At 47.2% G+C, this 24,089-nt stretch overlaps 1 protein-coding gene across 1 annotated transcript in view; it reads right to left on the bottom strand.

Annotated features, from left to right (window-relative positions):
• Window positions 1–12,607: 12,607 nt before the first annotated feature.
• The window catches only part of PSMB2 (proteasome 20S subunit beta 2), a 31,127-nt gene continuing 19,645 nt past the window's right edge, over window positions 12,608–24,089 (bottom strand). Inside the window, exons 4-6 of the mRNA XM_066638747.1 lie at window positions 16,494–16,656; window positions 14,121–14,170; window positions 12,608–12,823 (exon numbers count right to left, since the gene is read on the bottom strand). Of these exons, the coding sequence (XP_066494844.1) occupies window positions 12,716–12,823; window positions 14,121–14,170; window positions 16,494–16,656 (321 nt within the window). The 3' untranslated portion in view covers window positions 12,608–12,715. The remainder of the gene's footprint in view (window positions 12,824–14,120; window positions 14,171–16,493; window positions 16,657–24,089) is intronic.

The following is a 24,089-nucleotide window of genomic DNA, read 5'->3' as shown; positions in this document are numbered from 1 at the left end:
AAGGACCCGAGGCAGCTAACAGCATCATTAAAACAAAAACCAAGATAAAAACAATGAAGCATTGAAAGAGTTTGAAATTAACACGGGGAAACAAGCTCTGGGAAGGCTTTTTAAAATAATGGAACATAATGAAATATAATAATGGAAAATATTGAAATAATTGCTTCTTAAAGGAGAAAAGCTCCTGTGGGAGGGAGTTTCATAGGCAGCGAGGTTTGGCCTCCTTCTGAGTATCTTCAGAAGTTAAATCTCAGAGTGGGGAGTGCACACGGGGGGTGGTGGTGATGCGCACTGGGGGTGACATGCTAAAATCGAGGTGGTTAGGAGTAACCCCATCATGTTATATACTGTTGGATGTGGAATTCTGAGCAGAATGCAATGCAAAAAACCAGAGTGAAATATCTCCTTTCTATCAAAAGTTATGGCCAAAAAACCAGAGAACAAAAATGCATAGATCCCTATGGAAAGTGAAAGTGAGCCATATTGTGCGTTTACTCGTGAGGAGGCAAACATGCCTTAGTCCATTGGAAAGGGCAGGCTGAGCGGAATCCGATGACACCAGAATGGTCCTGATCCAATGAATGCAGCCCCCCAAAATACCTGAGAAGTAAGTACCTCCCTCCAAGCAGATGAATGTATTGAGCCCTATGGAAAGCGAAACAGCCTCACGATCGCGTTTACTCATGAGTAAGCAAACGTGCCTTGGCTGGCGTGGAAGATCAGGTGAAGGAGAGTGCAAGGCTACCGGAATGGTCCTGCTCCTATGCACCTGGAGCTAAACAAGTGCTCCAGAAGGCAGCCTCCCCCCCCCCCCAAAAAGGATCAAAACAGAGGCTTCAGCTGATAAGGTGAACCTTTTTTGAGACTTGCAAAGCCAGGTGGATCCTGACAGTGATTATTAATTATTAACAGTATTTATATACCGCTTTTCAACTGATCTGATTTAAAAAGAAGTTCTTAAATTGAACTGGGTACTGGGTAGGGCTGGAAACCTTACTGGTTTTGGAGGGGGGGGGTGTTATTGCAGACAGGATACAGAGTAGATTCACTTGGTAGAACAGGGCAGGCTTCTGCTTATTTAATTATTTGTTTTACTTTAATTATTTATACTTATTTATTTTAATTTACCTGATGATGTCACTTCCACCCTGACATCACTTCTGGTGGGTCTTGGACAGATTGTCATTCTAAAAAGTGGGTCCCAGCACTAAAAGTTTGAGAAATGCTGCAATAAGGTGTTAGTAAGTTGACACCCTGGGGTGTGTGTGCGTGTGACACCACTAGTGACCAAAATCACAAAAATCACAATTTGGAAGAACAATACTATCATCAATTTCATGCAGAATGTGTTCTATCTTTGTTCTAGAAAAAGGTACAGCCAAAAAAGCCAGTGGGGGCGGGGCGATGGTACATCACCACGCCCACCACCTGGGGTGTTGCCCCGCCCACTGCATGGGGGTGACGCACTGGCAGGTGACACGAACCCTAGTGATGCCACTGTCTTCAGGACTTTCTAACATTACATCATGCTGGAAAGAAAAAAAATCTCCAGGAACAGCTTCAGTCAGAGCCTGCACCTCTAGATGCAAACAAACAAATCCTTGCATGCAGAAAGCTAGCATCGTAGAGAGAAAGGTACTAGCTCTTCTCTTCTCTGCTAGTTTTCTACTTGCAGGACGGGTGTTTGTGTTAAGAGACCAAGTGTTAAAAAGAGTGATTCTCTCACCTGCAGTGCAAAATGGTAGTCGATTGTACCACTATCGGACTCTACCCCTTTCTTTGGCTGCATGTGTGAACTCAAATCCAGACTAAGTCCCTGCTTCTGAACATCTGCCCCTCACGGCTGGCCTGCTGCGAACCATTAAAACAAATGTAGCTATCTTGAAAACAGAAAGTGACATTCTAAGCTGTTTAGTTAGGTGTTAATGTGCCATTAGGTAGTTATCCAATAAGTGTATTCATATAACTTAACTCAAACCAGCTGTCCAGGAATGGAGTAAAGAAAATCTTGAAAGTTGATAAAGGGGCTTGTTTGGGGGGGGGGGGGCTTATATTAAAATGAAGAGAACTCTTCTGGAATGACAGCTATTGCCTACTTCCTAAGCAGCTACTTCTGAGAGAAGGCCCTTGTTCACAGGATGCCTATGGTGGGGGTGGGGGAGTGGGCAAGACCATCCTAGATATTCTAGGCCCCCTCTCTGAATTTTAAGCCCTGCCCAAGTCCTGTTCCGACCGACCAGATGCTTCTGGAAAGTTCTGAAGCCAAGCATGGAAACAGCATCTTCCCCACCATTTGCATCCACCCAGCAGTTAGTATTCTACTGCTGCTGAACATGGAGGTTTTATTTTAGATAGCACCACTAAGGGCCAAACTGTATGTTGGACTCGACATGTTTCTAGAGCAGGGTTCTCCAAACTTTTTGGCCATAAGGCCGCATGAAATATCTGTCGCAGTGCTGAGGGCCAGAAAAGTCTGGGCAGGAGGTCTTTCCATCTGCTCTGAGCGTGGGAGGATGGAGGCCAGAATATGAAGCCAGATCGGAATGAAACACCTTGAATGTAGTGGTTCTTGAAAGAAAGAACCTTCTTTCAAATTGTAAAAATCCCTATTTAATAAGGGATTTAAATAAAAGCCTGCCTATGTAAACCACCTTGAATAAAGTCTTGAATAAAGACCAAGAAAGGTGGTATATAAATACCTGCTGTTGTTATTATTATTATTTTAAAAAATTTAAATATAAAATTTAAATAAATAGAGCTGGAACTTAGATGAATGAATAAATGAATGAGTGGGCTCATGCGCTCAGCCTCTCCGGTCCTCAGGACATCCTCCAGATGCAATCAGAGCACAGCTCTGGTCATGTTCAGTCGAGTGGGCCAGAGGCTTTCAGGAGACAAGAGGCTGGCCGGATAGCTCACTGCGGGCCGCATCTAGCCCCCAGGCTGGGGTTTAAAGACCCCTGTTCTAGAGTATAAATAGCCACAAGGAGAGGAAACAGAATTGGGGGAATGGCGTGGGAGATGGAGGTATTTAACCCTTCCTTGGCACACTACGCTGTCATGAAAATTACGGTATGTTCCAGACTCTGCTGGGAGCGTACCAAACATACCTTAACACAGCATTTCTCAATGCTTGTTCCCTGCCATACTACTTCATGTGGTCCACCACTGGAAGTAACTGGCAAGGATGTCACCACCACTTACTTCCAGATTGGAAGGCCAAATGCAACACAACAAGCACTGGTAAGAGGCTCGGGGCAGATGGGAGGGCATTCTGGAGTGTGCAGAAAGCATACTTTGGAGCTCTCCTTTCACATTTCACACATTTCTATCCTTCCCCACCCTACCATCCCATAAAAGGAATCATCATCAGCTTTCCTCCCAGGGCACATTTTTCACTGGGAGTGTGGTGTACCAAGGCAACCTTACCTGTGCTCCTGATCAGTGTTGCCCTGGAGCTATTTGTGGTGTCACACACACACCACCACCAGGACCAGGGCCAAAGTACACAATGAAGTGTACCTTGGCACATCACATTAATCACACATCAAGCCTGCTGTCCTACACACACTTTCCAGGGAGCAAGCCCCACTGGCAACTGTGGGACCTACTCCTGAGTAGACATGCATAGGATTGGGCTGCAAGTACACTTCATCTTACATGGGGATTACATGGGGATATTGTCATGCAAAAAGTGTTGAACTGCAAAAGTGCCATCAACTTGACAGACACAGCAATTATTAAATTCATTCTTTTCTTTCTTTTTAAAAGCCGGTTCACTCAGATGTTCAGTGCCAGGAATTTTCTCTCTGCTCCTTCAATCTATTTGATCCAGACAAAGCTGTGCACTGCAGCTCATATCCCGATAAAATCAGTCCCGGCACATTTAAATTCCATTGAAATGAATGGAATGTTGGTTTCATCACAACTCTCTTAAGTCTGACTGACTGCAATAGGACTCCGGCATGCAACTGACTTTCTCCAGGGTCAGCCAAAAATCTGTGAGTGTCCAAGTGATGCACCAAGTGCCATCTCCAGTCCTCACAGAGCACCAGATTCTGATGCTCCTAATTTTGCCTGTGGGATTCAAACAGGAAGAGACAAGGGGGCACATTGTAGTTTCTGCTCCGTTCTTCTCTTTCTTTTCAAATCCTGGAGGTGGAGGAAGGAAGCAGCCAATCCCTCTGGCCAGTTTACTGCCTGAGACATCCATTCACTCAGCCTAGTGGACAGGTTGGCTCTAATTTTCCCCAGGGTCAGGGTCTATAAACATCAGGATTCTACTGGTTTCAAATATGACTTTCTCCAGAGTAGAAATTTATTCTGGGATTCCTACACCACCTATATAAAATCTATTCAAGATGGCTTACTAAACCATAACACAAAAAAGACACTAAAAAAAATTACAATCTCCAGTAAACATCAGCAGAATTCAGTTAGCCATCAATAGTAAAAAAGAAAGAAAAAAGAAAAAAAAAGCAAAGTTTGAGATTCTTAGTGCCACCACCAAAGAGGTTTTTATTTTGTCCACTCAATGCACGTCTGAGGGCAGGGAGACAAGGAGAAGAACCTCAAAAATGGAACTCTGAAAGTTGAGGTAGTAAGGGGGGGGTTTTAGGCTTTATTTGTCGTCGTCCCGGCCCCACCCCCCATCTCTGGTCTTAAGGCTCTAAGAGGTCAAAACCTGCCTGGTGTTCAGTCCTCAAACAAACTGGCAGCAAGGAATGATTACAGTATCAACACAATAAGATACATCTTGCAGACTAAGGACCCAATCCTATCCAATTTTCCAGTGCTAGTGCAGCTGTGCCAAGGGGGCATGCACTGCATCCTGTGGTGGGGAGGCTTCCTTGAGGTATGGGAACATTTGTCCCCTTACCTCGGGGCTGCGTTGTGACTGCACCGGTGCTGGAAAGTTGGACAGGATTGCGCCCTGAATTGGCAGCCACTCACTCAACAGATGCTTCTGAACTGCCTTTAAGGATACCCCACAGGCAGCCTAATACAGTCATCTAGCCTGAAAGCCACAAATGTTTGTGTGCCCGAGTCCAATTTGTCCAGCAAACAGTGCAGATAGCATAGCAGGTGAAGGGATCACCACTGGCTGGACATGGCATTAACCGGGACTCTCACTCTCCTACTTACCCAACGCATGTTGTTGTACCATACCCCATATGTTAAGAAAGCCTGGAGCTGTGTCAGGTTTGTTGCAGCGAATAGAGTCTTCTGGCACCTGAAAGACTACAAAAAGGATCCTGTAAGCCTCTCATGGACTGCTGCACATTGTATTGGACCCAAGAAATGTTATCCTCACTTGTTACCTCTGTCTCCAGAGGTTATGTGGGCAGCTACTAGGGCAGGGGGGGGGCTTTTTGGATGTGGTGCCCCATCTTTGGAACACCCTCCCCAAGAAAGCTTGCCTGACACCTACTGTGATGTCTCTTTGGTGCAAGAAGACTTGTCTGGGATTTTTTTGGACCTGGTTTTTATTCGGTGCTTTAAAGCTAGACTTGCATTGTTCTCGTATTTGATTACCTGAACTTGTTCTCCCTTTCATTGTATCCACACCTTGTTGGCTGCCTTGGGAGCACAGAGCAAGGTAGAAACTGTCAAAATAAACAGTTACCTCTCGCAAAAGCTCCAGTGCACTTAGTCGCACGCACCACATCCCCTCTGGCAGGTGGAACAATCAACTTATGATTCCAGGCACAGTAATGCACATGGAGGGGAGAGCCAGCAAGACACCCTGAATTACGTATGCATAGGCGTTATACAGATTACATTACAGAACCCTGCATTACAATCTCTGCGCATGAACTGGAGGTTGTCCATGACTTTGTGTACCTTGGCTCAACGATCTCCGACACTCTTTCTCTCAATATCGAGCTAAACAAACGCATGGGTAAAGCAGCTACCACGTTTTCCAGACTCACAAAGAGAGTCTGGTCCAACAAGAAGCTGACGGAACATACCAAGATCCAGGTCTACAGAGCTTGCGTCCTGAGTACACTTCTGTACTGCAGCAAGTCATGGACTCTTCGCTCACAACAGGAGAGGAAACTGAGCGCTTTCCACATGCGCTGCCTCCGACGCATCCTCGGCATCACCTGGCAGGACAAAGTTCCAAACAACACAGTCCTGGAACAAGCTGGAATCCCTAGCATGTATGCACTGCTGAAACAGAGACGCCTGCGTTGGCTCGGTCATGTTGTGAGAATGGATGATGGCCGGATCCCAAAGGATCTCCTCTATGGAGAACTCGTGCAAGGAAAGCACCCTACAGGTAGACCACAGCTGCGATACAAGGACATCTGCAAGAGGGATCTGAAGGCCTTAGGAGTGGACCTCAACAAGTGGGAAACCCTGGCCTCTGAGCGGCCCGCTTGGAGGCAGGCTGCGCAGCATGGCCTTTCCCAGTTTGAAGAGACACTTGGCCAACTGAGGCTGAGGCAAAGAAGGAAGACCCATAGCCAGGGAGACAGACCAGGGACAGACTGCACTTGCTCCCAGTGTGGAAGGGATTGTCACTCCCAAATTGGCCTTTTCAGCCACACTAGATGCTGTTCCAGAACCACCATTCAGAGCGCGATACCATAGTCTTTCAAGACTGAAGGTTGCCAACATAGACATAGCCCCATCTTTGGAACACCCTCCCCAAGAAAGCTTGCCTGACACCTACTGTGATGTCTCTTTGGTGCAAGAAGACTTGTCTGGGATTTTTTTGGACCTGGTTTTTATTCGGTGCTTTAAAGCTAGACTTGCATTGTTCTCGTATTTGATTACCTGAACTTGTTCTCCCTTTCATTGTATCCACACCTTGTTGGCTGCCTTGGGAGCACAGAGCAAGGGAGAAACTGTCAAAATAAACAGTTACCTCTCGCAAAAGCTCCAGTGCACTTAGTCGCACGCACCACATCCCCTCTGGCAGGTGGAACAATCAACTTATGATTCCAGGCACAGTAATGCACATGGAGGGGAGAGCCAGCAAGACACCCTGAATTACGTATGCATAGGCGTTATGCAGATTAACATATATTTGCTTATTTGGCATAATTGGCCCTGCTTCTGCAAGGTGCCCTGAGAAACTATTTGGGCATATGAACATAAGAACAGCCCTAATAGATCAGGACCAGGGCCCATCTAGTCCAGTTTCCTGTATCCCACCAGATGCCTGAGGGAGCACACACAAGGCCACAAGATACTTGCATCTCGCTGCCACCTCCCTGCATCTAGCCTTCTATTTACACTCACAGCCCCCAGCAGACACCAGATTGCAACTGGCTTTAACTTTGGGCTTCTTTATTAAACAGTGACCAATTTTTAATGCACGAAACCTGCTGAACCTCCCTTCCCTCCCTCGCCAGACTGGGGTAGGTGAAAAAACATGGGGTAGGCCCATTCACCGACCAGCATTTCACCCAGCGCCTCTCTGGCTGCCAAGACTTCACCCCAGCCTCTCTCTGAAGTCCTGAGGACTACAAACTTGTGTGTTTGCTTCTCCAGATCAAGAATGCGGCACCAGAACAGGAGCTATGTGAACATAGAAAGCCACACTGCTCTGCCTCCATAGGCTAACCATGTGCCATTGTAATCGCTGCATCATTTTTCAGCAGTGGGGAGCACCCCCAAGACGGCAGACAGAATTTGTAGGAGGCAATTATTGCCATTTCTCTAGCTCTGTTTGCTTCTCCCCTCCACCCTGTTTAGCCTTTTACTGCCACAGTTCGTAAAAGAGGCTAACTAATCAGGAGGAAAATGATTTTTTTTCTTTTTAAAAGCCTGTCTTCATTTGAAACTTTTTGGGATTCTCTAAAAATAAGAGCAGAAACTCAACATCCCCCCCCCCCCGAAGAATGAATGCTCCTTTGAGGGTCTGCTCTGGAAGCCCCCACTAACTCTTTTGTTCTAGAGCTTAATGCAAGGGCACTGCTTGTATATTCCAAGGAGTTGCTGCTCTAACCTCTCTTGATTCCAACCCCCGTATCTCCCCAGCCAGTGGGGGATTCGCAACTTGGTCCCTTGCCCTGAGGCGGAACATATGTTCCTTTCTAGCCTTCTCCAACCAGCCTGTTTGGGGTGGAATCATTAATAAACATAAAAATCTATCACCTGCTTGCAAACAAAAACATTCAACGCACATCCATTTCGCCCGTGATCACTCGGAACACAAATATCACAGGATTGGTATTTTTTTTCCTGAAACGCACAAATTAAGTGTCTTTTCTTCTGCTGGAGCACAAGGCACCGTCTTCAATTGCGGCACAACGAAATCCATTTTCTGCTTGGTTGCCAACACAGAGGAACCGTGACCAGAGCTCAGCTTCACACACAGCACCGTGACTTCTGCATAAACGGGGAACATGCAAAAGTAGCCACGATCCGTGGCAGAAATTAATTAGAGGGAAGGCCTGTTAAAAAAAAAAAAAAAAAGCTGCATGAATGCAATACGAAGGGAGTGTCACCAAACAGCAGGGGCGTCGTAAACCAGCTGACCACATCTGCGAGATTATGGGAGGAGTGCTCAGGTAGCAAAAGTGAGGTCAGTTTTTTCAGAAGGCCCTTTAAGGTCGAAATTTTCAAACACATGAAGCCTCTGGCTCAAGATCACCAGCTTGGCCTCAGATTGCCTACTCCTCTCTCTCTCAAACACCTGACTCCCCCCCCCCAGACTGACTTGTCCCCCACCTGAACCGAAACAGAGGGCACAATTTCAATTGTATACCCTCCAAAGAACCACCCTCCTTTTCCTGCACAAGTCACTGAACACAGGAAGGGGCCTCAGACCAAGTCATGTCATTGGTCCATCCGGTTCAGCTTAGCCTACGCCAATCGGTGAAGCCTTTCCAGCATGTCATTCAAGGATGGCTTTGCCATTCTGGACACCGTATCGCCAGCTTTGCTAACCTTGTGGTTATACACGCATGTACACACACAGAGAGAATATTTATATACTGCTTTTCAACAACAAAAGGTTCACAGAATAAAGCTCCAATCCTACGCAAGCTTTCCTGAGAGTAAGCCCCATTGAAGACAGTGGGACTTACTTCTGAGTAGATAAGCACAGGACTGTGCTCCAAAATCAAATAATGGAAGGGCTCACAACCTGAAAAGATGCAGTGGAAACATCAGCAAACACACCCACTGGGACGGTTGACACTGCACATTCCCGATCTCGTCTGATCTTGGAAGCTAAGCAGGGTCAGGCCTGGTGAGTACTTGGATGGGAGACCGCCAGGGAATACCGGGTGCTGTAGGCTTATACCATGATCTGGGAAGCTAAGCAGGGTCAGGCCTGGTTAGTACTTGGATGGGAGACCGCCAGGGAATACTGGGTGCTGTAGGCTTATACCATGATCTGGGAAGCTAAGCAGGGTCAGGCCTGGTTAGTACTTGGATGGGAGACCGCCAGGGAATACTGGGTGCTGTAGGCTTATACCAGTCTTTCGAGACTGAAGGTTGCCAACCAACCAACCAAGCACAGTCCTGTAGTCTTAGGCTGTGTCTCATTGGGGTCTGAAACTCTTTCAGGGATGCTGCCTTCACAGAGAGAACAGGATTCTTCAACCTCTCCACAAGGGCAACAGAAACACTCAGTGCCGGAACTCAGTCCCACCTCCAGCAGAGGAGTCTGGTTGGAGTCAAAAACAGCCTGTCAATGGACATTTGGGCAGAACAGAAATGGTTCAGCAATACATTCATTCTCTCTCTCACAGCACACTGAAGTGCTCCAGCACAGGCTGGGAAGTCTTTTTTTTTTCCGTTTGATCCTGTTTTTCTATCCTAATATAGCACCCACTGGCAGCCTACAATAGATCACTAATGCCTTGACAGAATTAAGGGGGGGGAGCGCCCAACTCCTCCTGTAGCAGATCTCCAGGGTCCCCGCAGCCTGGCTCTCAGAGATCCCTGAACCGGAGCTACAGGGAACTGATCTTGGACCACCAGCATATCCAATTGCAGGCCCTCCTTTAAAGCAGGGGGCCTCCCTTTGGAGCAGATCCTCTGGGAATTGACTCATGGCCCTAGAATAGCAATTTTCAACCCATGTGCTGCAATACTTTGGTGTGCAACACAAGCATGCTGCAGGAGATTGGGGGAGGGTCATTTATTATTAGGACCACTGGGAGATACGAGGCCCCTCCCCCCCAGTTGGCAGTATGGTGTACCTTGTCAGTTGTCCAAAAACTGGTGTGCTTTGACCATTTCAGTGCCTTGTCAGTATGCCACGAGATGAAAAAGACTGAAAGTTCCTGAACTAGATCAACACATTTGGGCTCTTGTACTGTACCTTACCTTTTAGGGCAAGGATGGGCAATAGAAACAGAAGCAGATGCTTGGAGGAAAGTGATGGGCTAGGTGATGCCAGAGACTCTTCTGCTCCACTCCACCCGCAGGGAGGGGAAGAAGAGGCTTCCACATCACCAGGGAAGGGGACCAGCATTTGGCAGGCTGCCTAAGGTGTCAGGAGTCGATCCTACCCAGGAACCTGCAGGTGGGCTTAAAAAGACCCATGTGACAACCTGAGGAGCTGCTGCCAGGCTGTTCAGAGGGACCAACAGCCCAATTTGGTATCAGGCAACTTTGTGTCTTGAGAGGGTGCATGACGCTTCCATGGGCCAGTCACTATCTCTCAGCCTCGCCTACCTCACAAGATTGCTGAAAGGACAAAAGGAACCATGAACACCACCCTGAGCTCGCTGGAGGAAGGGCAAGATAGGCAGGTGGGAAAAAAAATAGAGCTCTTCCCACCATACATCGTCATGCCTGTTATGTGAGGGGTGCATAGCTTGTTAAGTGGCTCTGGGAGGTGCAACAGAGCACAGAGTGGTGAGAGAAAGCTTCTTTCTGCATGTGGTCCAAGACTTGTCTGTTCAGCTCTACCTGGGAAGAGGTTGTCCTCTTCCCAGCAATGCTTATCATGACTAGCGCTTTATTTTTCTTGTCTTAGACTACCATGTGGCTTTTAGCTCTCAGATTGGGTCCACCCCTCCTCTAGCCACACCCATTTCCAGTTCCTGTGTTGGTCTCAGCATCCTCTCCCCTCCAAGGCAGAAATAGAAATGCAAAGTGAAGAGCTCATTGCCAAGAGGCAGGACATCTCAATGGCACTCTGCACAACCCTGTCATAAAAGCAGGCTCACAGCTTGCCCCAGTGCAACAAAGGCCATCTCAATCTTGTCCCAAGATGCTAGCCCCATGAAAGCATCCCGGCATTCCCTCCAAAGGTTGACTGGACTCATATCTTGGTTAGCCTCCAGGGGGCACTACACTAAAAAGGTGCCTGCCTACATATAAGAACCAAAGGAAATGGGAAGTTTTGCAACTCAGTCAAAATGCATGCCATTAAAATTCTGTGCACGGACCGGCACAGAAAAGATGTTTGCCACAAACTGAGGAACCTTAAAAGATAGGTCTACTCAATGAGCAGTTCTTGAAACTGACACTGCCAAAAGAGCTGAACTCTATCTTAGTGCAATGCAAAGTTAAGGAGACCATGAACCACTTTCTGAACAAGCCGAAACCCACACCTGGCCATACGGTCTGTCAGCAAACCAGGTGCAAGTGTGGCACAAAGACCTTCCTTGTCCCTGGCAGTCAGAGGTCCACTGCCCGGGGTGGGTGGGTGGGTGGGTGGGTGTGTGTGTGTGTGTGTGTGTGTGTGTGTGTGTTTTTCTTTCAGTAATCATGATTAGCAGCTGTCAAATGATTTAGCTTCCATAAAATGGGTCTAAGCCCCTGTTAAAGTCAGCTAACCTAACTCCACACCCTGGAGCAGTGAACCCTGCAAATTAAAATCTCATCTACTGTGGCCTGAACACTATGATTGATGATAGATTCAGTCCTTCCCTTCACGACTCCTAAACCGACTGTCAGTCATTCTCAGAAGCCAACAATACCCTCATTTTCCATTGCTTTGCATTTCATAGCCCAACCCTACAAAAATTCCCCAGTACCAATGCAGTGGTGCCTGCCGCATCCTACAAGGGAATTTCAGCTGCTCAGAGTCTCCATGCTGTAAGAGGACAGTTATTCCCTTGCCTGAGGTTAAGCCCCAGTAGCTGCAATGAGGAAAGTGCTGGCACAAGTCCATATTGCCCCGTGACAGAAGATCAGGCCCACAAAGGGAGGTAGGACACAGTGCGTGCAACTGCTGCCAATCCTGCCTCCTCCTGGGCCCTATCCACCCACCCTTTACCACTCTCCGCTTTGCCCTGCCTCACCCCCTGCTACAGTGGACTTTCAACCACCAAATCCTTAAGTACATGGTGTGGTCTTCCAGGCGTCAGCTAGGAATCCTCGATCCATTTCCTTCACCTATTCCCAGTCTGTTACCCAGAAGATGGAGGAATGTGGATGATGACTCATGCCTGAATGTAGCCCTTCACCAGTCATCCCAGGTGCTGATGGAAAGATGCTTCCACCTAGAAAACTGGTTCACATGAGAGTCCCTTTGTAACCTAAGAGTATACGAAGGGATTCTTAAAACTCAGGGCAGACCCAAGGAAGGCTACGGGAGGGGAGGGAAGAGGCGAGGAACGTAGAATGGTCACTTCGCACAAGATCAGCCTTGCAATCGGAGCTGCTGTTTTGGGGTGAGTAAAGAGAGTTTCATAACAGTACATCTTTATTCATCTTTGCAAAGTGCAGCTTAGAAACTCTGGATTCTGAACAAGTACAAAAAGCCACAGAGGCAGGGAGGGGCCGGCCGGGGTGCTCAGGGCTCCTGTTTCAGGAGAGGGACGTTCGTCACTTCGTGGATGCCGTCCTTGTCGATGAACCGGGCGTTGAAAGAAGGCAAATTCAGGATGAAGCGTTTCTGGATCTGCAAGGGGAGAGACACAGGTTTCCGGAAAGTGAGCTCAAATCCTGTAATCACTTGGTTAAACAGCTTCACTCCCCCCCCCCCCATGTAGACAGAATAAATCTATTATTTCCCATATTCAAGCACTATGGAGTCAAGTCAAATGCTGGGTGGGAAATTTTATTCCAGTTTTCTGAGAACTATTGCCTCATCTACCACAGACTAGGAGCACAGTGCAGATGGAAAGTGAAAGACTCCCTTTAGTGCTTCCTATTTAGTCAAATCGTCCTCTTGTATTAATTCTTGTAATTGGCAAAGGAAGATCTACTCTCCCATTGGAGGGTAGGGGGCACTAGGTTCAGAGACCAATCCCCACTCCCCCCCACTCCGCTCCCATACTGGCTTTGCTATGCCAGGGAGCAAGGACTGTAACAACCCTCACCACCTAGGATTCCAAGCAGGATTCCTAGTTTTAGAAGTAGGCTGTTTCTGGATGCCACGTGCAAGGCAGTGATAACAGGATACAGGGATCTTCTGTGCTCCCTGCAGGGGGGTGATGGGTGCATGGCCCCCCCAAATTGCCAGCAAGCATAGGTGCCCACCAGGCTGGGGAGCAAAACAGACCACAAGGAGAACACCCGCTGCGCAGGGAGCCAGTAACATTGGCTTGAATGGGAGCCCAGGTCTACCTTCCAGGTAGACCTGGGCTCCCAATTTAACTTATGGCCTCCATGGCCAAGGTTTGCTGGGCAAATAGACCTGGGCTCCTGCCTGGACTTTGAGTCCAGATCTACCATTTGGGTAGACCTGGGCCTAGGAGCCCAGATCTACCCCGCCTGGTTGACCTGGGCTCTGGAGTTGGTAGTGATCATGCCCCCCCCCCCAAAACACAAATACTGGATCAGCCCTTGGCTCCCTGAGGCATCTGGTGGGCCGCTGTAAGACATAAGGAGCTGGAGTAGACGGGCCCCCTTTGGCCTGATCCTCCTTATGTTCTTACAAGAACCACAATTGAGTCCTTAGTCAGGAGGAGAGACATAAGGATGACTTGCCAGTCTTAAGAACTGAAGAATCACTTTTTTAAAAAAAGCAAATGGAAAAGCTTTAAAATTTGGAGGTTGTGAAGCAAACTAAGATGATGAATGGAAAAAAAAAAAAAAAGCTTATTTCCCAGTAGCCGGTTTCACATCTGGCTGCTTTGAATTTATTTCCCCTTCTGGCAATAATATTTGGGCAGGGGGGCAAAAGAGGAGGGAGAAGCCCTTGCCCACAAAAGGCAACCCAATGCTAATCTCGTGGGCTCAAGCGGGTCACTCACCTCCTCGAGACATTTCTTAAGGATCTCCAGTGCCTCGTCACGGCTGAGACCTGGAGGAAGGAAGAGAGCAAAACATGGCAAAATGAAGAGGGAACCACAGGTCGCTTTAATTACCGAGACACTCCACCCTCCCTAAAAAAAACTTTATGGAGTTCGAACAGCTTTTCAGTTGTGCACAAAAAGAGACAGCCTCCTTCCCAGCTCAGAGAAAACTCGTTCCACATGTATGGAGGATCACCTGTGCCCCAGCTCTCTAGCCCAACGAGCCATTGAAAATCGATTTGTTCCACCGTAACGGGAAGCCTGGCGGAATCCTGCCTCCCACGGCCAGGGGCTCTGGAAGAGCCTGGCCACTTCGGCCTTCTTGAGCTGATTACTGCTTTAAATCAGCTCCATCTGTCCACTGCTGGCTGCAAATCACCAAAGGGGGGGCTGGGCTCTGAGCTCCCTACTGGGTGCTCATTTTTAACAATGGAAGTGGCACGTGTGTGGAGTGCTCTGGCTATTCTCACACCAGAAGAAAGGTCTTCCTGCGCTGGGGACAGCAAACTTGACAAAATATTGCAGGGTGGGGGGGAGAGGCTGGACTGTGTTCATGCCAATCATCCAGGGTGAGAAGACAGAAAGATTCATCTTATGGAGGCACAGAAGTTAAGGGCTTTCAAAAGCAGAGCAGAATTCACAGACAGCCCTGCTTCTTCAGTCTTCTTCCATGAACACTTGCAAATATCAGAAAGTGTCCTAACTTTCCCAAGTTTTGCCACTTGAGTTCCGGACGCAACACTTTAAATTCAGATTAGCCTGTTGGGTGTAAACCCCAAGTTGGAAATCTGAATGCTTTCAAATTGCTGGGAATCCCAGTTGTTTCAGCAGGCATCGGATAGGAAATCTCAAAGGTTCCCAAATGTCGAGTATATTTATTTATTTTTCACATTTTTATACCACGCTTCCTCCAAAGAGCTCAGGGCAGTGTACACAGCTGCTCGCCTCCTTTTTGTCCTCAAAACAACCCTGTGAGGTAGGTGAGGCTGAGAGAAAGTGACTGGTCCAAGATCACCCAGGAAGCTTTGTGGCTGAGAGGGGATTTGAACCTAGATCTTTCAGGTCTAAGTCCACCTCCCAAACCACTACACCAGCCTGGCTCTGAGTATACCCAGATGCATCAAAACAGATTCTAAATACTACTATATGGCAACTATTAAGCATCAAAAATTAAATAGCTTGGAATATCAAATACAGGTATCCAATAATCTGCAAGGATCCAGCAATTAATGCGAAAATATTTCGCATCAAAGCCATAGGATAATTCCCCCCCCCATAGTAAGTAGGTAAAATTGTGAACAAATAGTGAGGAAGTCTATCCAGAATCACAAAAGGATTGAATTTATCTATCTATGGAGAGCATCAAGGAAGAGAACTGGTGTTTGAGTGTTTAAATAATCTAAGCTTCTAGCCCTCATGAAGCCCAGAAATGTGTAGACAGTATCTGCAGAAGCCTTGGAAACACCTTCTATTGCTAGTGGGCTCTGCCCTGGGCATCTCTCCCTGCTTGCATGCCAGAGTGAGCCAAAAGACCTTGGATGTTCAAGACTAATCAACACTTTTGCCTGCTCACAGATGCCTTCTAATAAACAGGACTTTCAGTGAGAAAAAACTGATTGGGGCTGCAATACTATGCACACTTACTGGGGAATAAGCCCCCTTGGACACAATGCAACTTATTTGTGAGTAGACGTGCAAAGGATTGGGCTCTAAGATGTGACTTTCCTATTTACATTTTAAGTTACTTAACTATCAAACTACTGTAGTCCACATTAGTCACTGAGCACTAAACAACATACTGGTGATCAACAATCCAACAAAGATGAGAACCCCAGTTTCCCAAGAAGCCTGACCTGAAAGAATCCTAAAGCAGAGGCTCTCTCTCTCTCTCTCTCTCTCTCAGATAGTGATACAGCTGAGGCACATGCTCTTGGAATACTGGCACCCCAGACCACTGCCACTATGGTTGGGCTACCCCATACTCAGGGATACATGTAACACCCCCCCACCAAGTAAGCAATACAAACTTAATTCTGCGACATTCACAAATCACACTGCTTTCCAGAAGTTTTATGTTAAAAATACCTTTGGTGCCTGCTAATATCTAAAAGGACCAAAAAACCCTACTGAGGTGATTGAAGGCTCACCCACCAACCTGCTCGCCTTGCCTGCCCAGCTTCTCAGCCATCAGACACTGCCAAAACCTGAAAGAGCTACATATACTTGTGGTTTTGAAAAAGAAACATCTTAAATGGGGATTCTTTGGATGCAGCTTCCCTGAGAAGAGGTGCCAGAAAACCACCACCACCACCACCAACTCGATGTGCTTACCTGGCCTGTAGTAGCGGTCGAGGATGCTGAGTGTCAGGAATGCACCGTAGCCGTGGGCAGCAAAGGGAGCCTTTGCCAAAGAGGCGAGATAGTCCATATAGTAAAGGGCAGGGCCATCTTGCTCATCGTAGCCTGCCAGGAGGAGGTTGACGTGATAAGGAGTCTGCAAGGATAGAGACATTACAATGGGGGGTGTGTGTGTGTTAAGAAGCAAAAGAGTAGAGATCTGAGTGCTGCAGGAGGGCTGGCTGCTCAAGGGCGCTGAGCCTGCTGCATGTTCAGCGCTTTGTTTAAAGTGGAAGTTCACACACCGACTGGAGTCCAAGAGCAGTCAAGAGGGTTTTCGCCAAGGCTGTTGGTGTGCGGTTATTCATCCCTCCACAAAGATCAGAACACCAATGCATGAAGGTCAGACAATCAGATTTAATTTTAAAAAAGCAAGACAAGCAGGAATAAATTAGCCCAGCAGACTATAGTGAGAGCAGCAATGCCAAATAGGGAGGGGCGCCCCCCCCCCGAACCAGGACCAATGAGTTGTGAACACCACGGTCACCACCACCTCCTCCCCTCATGAGACTTTTCTCAAATATGCTATATTCTCTCTCTTATGGATGTTGTGAGGTACAATTTGGACTGAAAAATAGCAATGTAAGATCAGTAAAATGGGTTGCACCCCCAAAGTTTCTTTCCATAGTAAGGGGTTTCCTTCTTGCAGAGTCCTCAGAAGGAAGATTCTTCCGCAAGAGGCAGGCACCCTTGGATACAATATTTCTTGTGTCCCACTATCAAGTATTAAGCCACCCTCCAGTTGTGGAGATCAGCTTGAACACAGGCAGGCCATGCCAGGTGGAATCTCAGAAATGGGATGACGGGAAGAGAAGAGAAAGCAGAAGGCTTTCTGTGGTCAGCAGGGAGGGAATTCCATGCTCTCCTGAGCCTCAACAAACAAAAGCAAAATAAATGAGGCAAGATGTTATTTTAAAAAAATCTACTGGCCGCCTTTTGGTTCAAGACATTCACAGTGGTTCACACCATAAACACATCACCATACCACACTCCCATTGACTAAAGTAGAGCAGAGGAACTAAGACAAGTCTGGAGCAGAACTAGAACTACAAAGCACAGCATGACTCTTAACAAAAGGCTGAAAGAAACAGAAAAGCTTCAATTTATCTTTTAAAAGCTGGCAGTGATGGAGAGACAGGTCTCCCAAGGGAGGGAATTCCACCACTCCAAAAGTTAAGCACAGCAGCATCATTAGGCATCACAAGTCCACAGTAAGCATTCTGTCATCTGCATACACCACTTGCAGGATTTTAAACTGAGGCCAGCTGATGGAGAGGTCTGGTTTCAACAGCATTCCCAACACAGTTTTGATCTCAAGCTCAGACGTGAAAGGTCTATTTGTTCCCACAGTGGATCTTAATAGAGGGAAGGGCAACCAGGAGACTTGTTTCCAGGCCCGAATGGCAAAGCCATGGCTTACTGACCATTAATCTCAGCAGCCCACACCACAAGAAAGACTCTCAGACGAGGGCCCAAGTTGCCACATTTCCTCACTGCTGCAAGTTTTTTAAGCTTCATGAAATGAAAGTTGCCTACCACTGCTTTAGGAGTAGCCAATGGGATGGTGTTAAAGGTGGGTGGGAACTTACAGGTGGGAAGGGCAGATCAGGGGTGGAATTGACAGTGCTGGCACACCAAATTCTATCCCCCTTCACGGGCCTTAAAACCCGACACAGGACAGCTCATTTAGTGGATGCAGCTCCAAGTTGGCTCTGAGCAGGCTAGGGCTTTACATGGGGTAAAGGGCAAATAGCCCCTTACCTCAAGGAGACCTCCAGCCTGCTTGATCTGTGCATAGGATGTAGAATGGCCCCACTGGACCTGCTGCAGGTTAGGAATGGGCCTTTACTGACTCAACTATGATTGTATCTGTTGATCAGTGATTTCTCCTCAGGGTATTGGTGGCGCTGGAATTTGGGAGGGAACTGATAACAGAAGGTTAACTATAAGCATTTTGGTAAATGTAATAATAATATTATAAGTCACCACAAAATAGTTAATAAAAAGCATCAGCAACTCTGATCCATTTGGAAACACAAAGGTCCACCTATACACAAAGACTTGAAATCTATCTGGCATTCAACCATGGACCCATCTGTAGGTGGGCTACCCTGAATGGATTGCCAATCCCAGGACTTTATATCTTTAGTTAGGAATGTAGTTCAGGATCCTATCCATGCCCACAAACAGACACTGAAGAATCCCTTCAATGGGTCGACGGTACAGGGAAATGAAAACTGGTCATTCTTCCCCAACAGGGCAATTCAATGTTAGTTCTATTCTGGTTCCCACTGAAACAAGACAAGTTACAGGATCAGTTACTTTTAGCATCATAAGCACTAAACATCCAAGCAACAAAAAATTAAAAGTATATGAAAGAACGCTGGAAGGTATTATTCAATTTCAGGGTTCGTTCGCTTGTTCGTCTTTACAGGGGGTGTGTGCCATCACTTGCCAGCAACACCCTTCTGCTGTCTACATAAAAGGAAAAATGGACACAAGCCAGACATAAAACATGGAAACATTCAGATACTAGAAGAACATTTCAGTCTCAGGACGGTCTACCTGAAAGTCAGCACTTTACAACTCCCTTTACAATTTTAAAGGGAGACTCTTGTGAGAAACGACTCAGCTGTGATTTACCATGAAATACTGACTCTATTTCATTTGGCCTGAACAAAGATGAAGGCTTCCTGTCTTGCTAAATTGTGAAATAACTTGGATCAGCCAGAAAAAAAAGTATTACCACTTACTGCTGGTGTAAATCATCATTGCTCTAAACTCAATCATCCACCTATCCTCTCCTCCTTGTACACTGTCATTGTCCCTTTGCATAAAAATAGCCACTGATGGTAACACCTCTTCCATCCCTTGGCCCTTTGATCCCACCTATATACCTGACTGAGAACTTTCCGTCATGCATCTGATGAAGCAGGCCACAATCCACCAAAGTTTCTCTTTAAATAATCTGGTTCATCTTGAAGATGCTCCAAGATTCTTTGTTTTACTACAACAGACTGACACGGCTGCCCCTCTGGAAAAGTGTCAGAGGAGTTTCCTCCAACTCCCAAGTCTCTCCCCGGCTCCAGCACTATTGATTTAATTAGCCCCTGTAACACCCCCTTATTTACGCCTAAACATCTTACACATATAGAAGCTGGTGTGCCGTAATTGAGAGTCGGGTTCCGTGACACCAACGTGGTTTCCAAACAACAACTTTTGTCTGCGTGTGTCAGATGTCAAAGCATACATACATAACTGATGTGCAAGCTCATTAAGCCAGGACAGCTGTGCAACGACTTGCATTGAAAAAAGCAACTGCAGAAGACAGACTGAGTTTGAAGTTTCAGATGCCCCATTTCCTACCGTTTTAGGGTGCACAAGCCATGCTCTTTCACAAGAAACAGAAAAACACAAGAGACCCAGGTCAGGTCCTCTCAACTCCCAACAGTGCAGTATGACTTACTTGGTATCATTTTCTTATAAGACTAGGCCTCACCATGCTCCAACTAGCAATGAAGACATGTGAGGGTCACAGAGGGTCACAGAGGGTCATATCCTAAAAGGCTTCCCTCCTCCTTTGAAAGGAGTCTTATTACCTTTGCAGGCAGAAGGAAACCTTAGGATTTATTTCTAGTTGGTTGTTTTTTTTACTGTACTCTGTACATGTACTACACCAGCAACTCCCAAACTATGTGCTAGATCACACAAACGCACTGTGAGATAACTGCTACTATGCTGCTATGGCAGGGAGAGTTCTCATGGTGTGGTGGTATCAAAGTGATGTTGTGCCACACACATGCTCATGGTTCACACAGCCCTTTATGTCTCCCAACACAGGACAGTTCTCAGCTGCCTGACCTGTGCCATGTAGGCCTCCTTCCTCTTCCAAGGGGAGGTGGTCAGTTGCATCATTTTCTCATGCTGAGAAAGACAGGCTGACTGAAGGGCTGCCATAGGGAAAGAGGAGCGGACTTACTGTCTGCGGCTCCTGAACCGGACTAGAACCAGTGGGCTGAAAGGGAAGTAGAGTTAGGCTAGATAGGAAGCATTTTCTAACAACTGCCCAGCACTGGAACAGCCTGTCACATGCAGTAGTGAACTTTGCACCACTGGAGGTCTTCCAACAGAGGCTGGTGGGTCATCTATCAGGGATGCTGTAGCTGTTCCCTGCACTGAGAAACTGAGGCTGGGCTAGATGACCTCCAAAGCTCTTCCAACAGTGAAAATTCCATGACATTCCTAGGTAAACCCAGGGAGCATCGTGGCCAAATGATTACTTCAAGAGTCGTACAGAATTTACGGACAGAACTGTTCACAAAAAGGGGCAGTGAAGGCTTGTTCTGTGCTGCTACAGAAGGAAGGACTAAATCTAATGTGCTGAAGCTACAGGAGGGGAGGTTTCAACCGAACATTCTTAATGTTAAGAGCAGTTCCACAATTGAACCAACCCGAGAAGGGGGGTGAGTCCTCTCCTAGCCGGAGGTCTTCAAGTAAAGCCATCAATGGAAGATGCTCCAACCAGAGATTCCCTGCATCGAGCAGAGGATTGAATGAGATGGTCTCACTGCTTCCCCCCCCCTCTAGGATTCACAGGCCAGTTCCATGAACCTTGTGCTTTTTAAACGTACAGTTAGGAGAGTTTCACTCAAGGGATGGCTGGTTAAACAAGCAACATGGTGTATGTACACACACACACACACACACACCCTGCCAAATTGGTGTTACGCTTAGCAAAAAGATGGAGGTGCGTGTGGATTTTTGCCTCTCCTCTGTTCAATTCAAAATAACTGTGGTGATTAGAAAGAGCGTGAAATCCTTCAGCATTTACAGCTGAAGGAAACAGTGGTGACAACCACACCCAAAACCACCCCCCCCCCCAGTAACAAAATCAGGTGACAGGAGGTTGGGGCGGCAGAGGCAGTGTGACATCTGGTGGAAGTCAAAGTCACAGGGGGGAAGGGGGCGCAAAGGGCGCGAGGAAGGCAACCTACTAAGCGTGGCCAGAGGAGGGGAGCCAAAGCCTCTCTCTGGATTCAGGCCAGGCTGTGCCAGCTATAATTAAACGTATCATCATACAGAGCTGCACTGTAATGTGGGAGAGAGAAATGCTGCAGTTCTCTGCACAAACACAGCAGGGTTTGTACTCCTGCAGCAGGTAGACTGGGAGCCGGGGGGACGGGGACGGGACTGAAAAGAATCCAGCAACTTCAGTTCATGCTGTGTAAGTCATGAGGTTTCCCCACAGAACCAATTTGAACAAGCCCCCCCCCCCCTCGCCCCATGGACTGGGTCACTTGCATGTACATCACTTCTCTGCTTTGCATGTCAGCATTGAACACCTGACTGGGGAAACCAACTCCACTGGGAAATGTGGTCCAACGCTGGGAAAATGGAAAAAAGTTCTGTTTTCTCAGGTCCACACCTACAAGACTGCCAAGTGGCAAATATCACTCAGTGAACCCGGCAACCTGCTTCTGACCTGCTTCCAACACCATCAGAAGTCTATCAGAAGGGCAGGGATGCCATAGCCCAGTTCTGCTGCCCAGCCACTGGTATTCAGAGGCCGACTGCCTCTGAACATGGAAGCTGCAAAAGGCACTCTCAGCCAACAGCTGCTGCTTCTCATCCTCCCTGACTACATCAAAACATCTTTGAAATCAGCTATTTCCAACTGGTGTGCCACAAAAGGAGTGCTGTAGAGTTTTGGAGCAGAGCGATTGAAAATTACTGAAGAACTCTAGGTTCTGTGGGTCTACTTTTAGGGCAACTGTCTGTAGGAACAAGTTGTCTGTCCCTTTCCCTCTGTTTGCAGAGCACCAATTTGTTACTATAGAGCAGGGGTGTTCAAAGTTTTTAGCAGGAGGGCCACATCATCTCTCTGACACTGTGTTGGGGGCCAGGGAAAAAAAGAATTAATTTACATTTAAAATTTGAATAAACTTACATAAGTTTACATAAATGAATATATTAAAGATTAACTTATATGAATGAATGAAGGTCTTGCAATAGCTCAAGGTCTATAAACAGCCTGGCACAAAGCAAAGCCAGCCTTTCATTTGCTGCCACTGCTGCATCACAGACACGAAACAGCAAGCAGTGCAGGGAGCTCTCATACCACAGCTCACGCGAGAGGTCAAACAGTTTCCCTCATGCTGAATGCAGTTGCGTCGGGCCAGTGTGGGCTCCAACAAATCTCCAGAGGGCCAGAGGCTCATTGGAGACTGGGGGCTCCCCGAGGGCCGCATTGAGAGTCCTCGAGGGTCGCAAGTGGCCCCAGGGCCGGGGTTTGGGCACCCCTGCTATAAACAGAGCTGCAGAACTCCGAAGAGTCTCTTTGAAGCCAGAAGTGACATCAACAGAGACAATGACTATAGGAGAAGGTCATAAAGGCAAATGTGAAGTGATAAGAGAAGTGTTGAACATCGCTGATACAGATAGTATGTGAACCAGGCCCACAGTGGAGGCAGCTGCACTTGGGAGACACAGATTCAAAGTGCAAACTTTGAGCTTCTGGTGGTCACATCAGCTCTTTCCAATCTACCTGATTTATTCTGCTCATAGCAACCTTGGCTTTCTTGGGTTGAGGAAAATTTGGACTTAATGCCACAGTAAGTTATAAGAAAGTAGGTTTCAGCCTGCCTAAGAGGATAACTGGAAGTGGAGAAGCTTTATTCGATGGAAGTCTCTCTCTCTCTTGGAAATTAATAACTTTTAATATAAAAGAGGGAGGGAATCTCATGAACTCCAAGCACCCTACTGCAGTCCTGCTGGAAATGTGCTGAACTTCTGTCTAACTCCCAACATCAGCTCCAGACTTGCTCGGCTCCCCTCACTAGAGGAGAAGCAACCACGCACTGCGAGTAGAACACATTTAATGCTTTTTCATGGGGGCTGCAACCCTGGAAGTGGAGAAGACTACAGGGTCCTTGTCACCACCAAAACAAGACAGGACCTTCCTTGAATGTCCAGCTTTTATCTCTTTATAAAAAGGCCCTGCACTTTTGCTTACATACAAAGGGAACCATTGTGGGCGCAAAGTCATGGGCGGGGGAGGCTTTCCAGGCTGGATCCCCAGGGCCGCCTTCTTGTCCCTGCTCCCATCCACTAAAATGCACAAGCAGGAAGACTTCTGGGAATGCTGGTTTTCACATTCTTCTTGTCATCAGCTGGCATTTCATTCATTCATGTATCCCCTTTTGAAGTCATGCAACTGCCTAGTCCTTTCAGAGAAAGATCAAGATTCTTGCTGCGACTGCTGGTGGTTTACTGGGAACAACTCAGCCAATTTTCAACATGTTTAGCATGGACACCACAGAATTACACGCTACACGAAGAACAGAGAGAGCTATGAAAATGAGATGCTCCCCACGGGTGGGAACTGCAAACTGCACAAGGTAGCTTTCGCACAAGATCAGATTCACAGATAAGCAAACTCAAGCCAGCCACGGAGAGGGGGAGTTGTTGAGGGACTCAGCAAGTCAGGTTGAGCTGGAGCACAACTCTCTGCCAGATCTGGGGGAAGCTGTT

Source organism: Tiliqua scincoides, chromosome 10 (genome assembly GCF_035046505.1).
Source record: "Tiliqua scincoides isolate rTilSci1 chromosome 10, rTilSci1.hap2, whole genome shotgun sequence".
NCBI classification, from domain to species: Eukaryota; Metazoa; Chordata; class Lepidosauria; order Squamata; family Scincidae; genus Tiliqua; species Tiliqua scincoides.
The sequence above is the reverse complement of the archived record's forward strand: the minus strand, read 5'-3'. Positions and strand labels throughout refer to the sequence as shown.